Here is a 2,568-nt window from a genome sequence, read left to right on the forward strand (position 1 = left end):
TAGCCCCATGGGTTAGAACCCGCTTTACTTTACTACTTACGATTTGCATGAAAATGATTTATTATTGTTATAGGATGCCAAATAAATATATTCGTAAAACTGATCGAAGTCAAATAAGCGTAGAGATGTATGAGCTTGCTGCAAAAGAAGTTAGCTTAAAGTAAAGGAGCCTTAGAGACGCCGCATCGTCATACAACTTAAATTATTCTACTCTGCATCGATTTATTAAAAGGAAGAAAGCCTTTGATGAAGGTAAAAGTCAAAATCAGCCCAGTATTGGATATTTAAAAAATTTTATATTTACTGCAAAAGAAGAGAAAATTCTATGTGAGTATCTTCTTACTTGTTCAGCTGCTAATTATGGTCTTTCTACGAAAGAATCAAGACGCTTAGCATATGAACTGGCTAAAGAACATAATAAGACAAAACCTGCTTCATGGGAAAAAAAAAAAAATCAAATGGCTGGAGAAGTGTGGTTGAAATTGTTTATGGAAAGACATCCGATTCTCTCTTTACGGTCTCCTCAAGCTACGAGTCTCAGCCGTGCTACTAGCTTTAACAAAATGAATGTTAATTTTTTCTTTGAAAATTACACTAGTATTTTGCATAAGCATGGATTTCAAGCTGCCGACATCTGGAACATGGATGAAACTGGTGTTACCACAGTGCAAAAACCAAATAAAGTAATAGCTCGAAAAGGAGAGAAACAAGTTAGTGCTATGACATCAGCAGAACGAGGCACGTTAGTTACACTTGCTGTTGCTGTGAATGCTATTGGAAAGTATTCCATCGATATTTATTTTCCCTCGAAAACCTTTCCAAGATCATTTTATACGTGACGGTCCAATTGGGTGCATTGGAACGGGCAATGATTCAGGTTGGATGACAGAGAAAGACTTTTATAAATTCATGCAACATTTTAAGAACCACGTTAGGCCTTTCACCGAAAATGTACTATTTTTGGAATAAAAATTCTATTTTTGGATTGAAGAATTAAGATTGCGTATTAATTACCACGTTGACTCTCATTCGCCCTGGTTTTGGAGTTTTTTGTTGTTGAATTTGGGAGAGCCCATAAGAAGATTACATTATTATTAATTGACACTATGGTATCAAATTGACATGATACAGTGTCAAATTTAACTATTGTGGGTTTTGGTAAAAAATAACGACACATTTAGTAGCAGCAGTGACGACTCACGTTAGATTAAATTTGACACTATAAATTTAACAGTGTATATTCATAAATGCTCTAGTATAATAGATTTCTTAATTTAAATCTAAATAGTTATGAACTTATTAAGATTAATATCTCGCTTCGCGGAGTAGACGCGTTTTTTTCTGTAAGATTCTTTCGTTTCATATAAAAACGCGTTTAACGAGCATAATTTTACCAATATTAAAATTGAGACCATCACCGTAGGGTTTACTTAAAAAAATATAGAACTATTTTTTTGTGCATTGTTGAAATAAGAAAAACTTTATTTCAATCCTGTGTCACGAATTAAAATGGATTTATGACCGAAGAAATTATTTTTTAATTAAAAAAATAAGACTCACTTTCTTTCAATTTCATATTATTGACAAAAATGAGTTTGAAGCTTTTAAACTTACATTGGATTGAAAAAAATAGGGATTACGTCATTTCAATCCTATGTCATTGTTTAAAATGGATGGCTTATTTTTTCCAAACTTTTTTTCGATTAAAAGAAATAGGAATCCCGTAGTTTCAATCCCATGTCATGTATTAAAATGAATTCAAACGATATACTTATGCTTGAATTGAAATGTATTTTAAAAAATCAAAAATTTGGATTGAGCAATGACCAAATGAATCTATTTCAATTAGAGAGAGGGAGAGAGAGAGAGAGAGAGAGAGAGAGAGAGAGAGAAAATGAAGTATATAATATTACTATGTAGCTAAAAATTTTTTTTCGTTTTGTTTATTGTCTCACGATCAAATATTACATTTTATAAATATTCTTATCTTTTTTTATATGACGTATAACATTTAAAAACGCTTGTATAATATTCTTAGAGAATGAACTACGTTCTAAATAAATATTTTCTCTATATCGTACTCCAATTGTAAGACACAATGCATAATATATATAATTATTTTATATTATTATGCAAATATCATATTTGTAAATTTCAGCTCTTTCCGTTAAGAGATCATTACAACGGATGAATCTCTGCAAATAAAGCGCATCTGTGCGCAGACAAAAATTCAAATACCGACAGTGATAAAATCTTATCACACTGCACAGCTAATTATGATTAATTCGTGAAACTTACCATTTTACCGCCTACTAATGTTATATAATCAATCGTTTGTTGGACATAGCAACGTCTATCAATATATGATAATATTTGTAACTAATTTACATTAATAATAATTACTATATTAATACCAGGGAATGGAAAGTTACTTTTTAAAAGTAACAAGTTACAGTTACTCGTTACCGAGTAGAGAAAGTAACAAGTTACCGTTACTAGTTACCGATTTTTAAAAGTAACTCGTTACAATTACCGTTACTTGAGAAAGTAACTTTTCGTTACTTTTCC

At 31.0% G+C, this 2,568-nt stretch overlaps 1 protein-coding gene across 1 annotated transcript in view; it reads left to right on the forward strand.

Moving 5' to 3' along the window:
- LOC108767148 (uncharacterized) overlaps nucleotides 1-839 on the forward strand; it is a 2,205-nt gene extending 1,366 nt beyond the window's left edge. The window contains exon 2 of the mRNA XM_018516874.1: nucleotides 352-839. Within this exon, the coding sequence (XP_018372376.1) occupies nucleotides 352-839 (488 nt within the window). The remainder of the gene's footprint in view (nucleotides 1-351) is intronic.
- Nucleotides 840-2,568: the final 1,729 nt, after the last annotated feature.

This window comes from Trachymyrmex cornetzi, unplaced genomic scaffold, assembly GCF_001594075.2.
Source record: "Trachymyrmex cornetzi isolate Tcor2-1 unplaced genomic scaffold, Tcor1.1 scaffold652, whole genome shotgun sequence".
Lineage (NCBI taxonomy): Eukaryota > Metazoa > Arthropoda > Insecta > Hymenoptera > Formicidae > Trachymyrmex > Trachymyrmex cornetzi.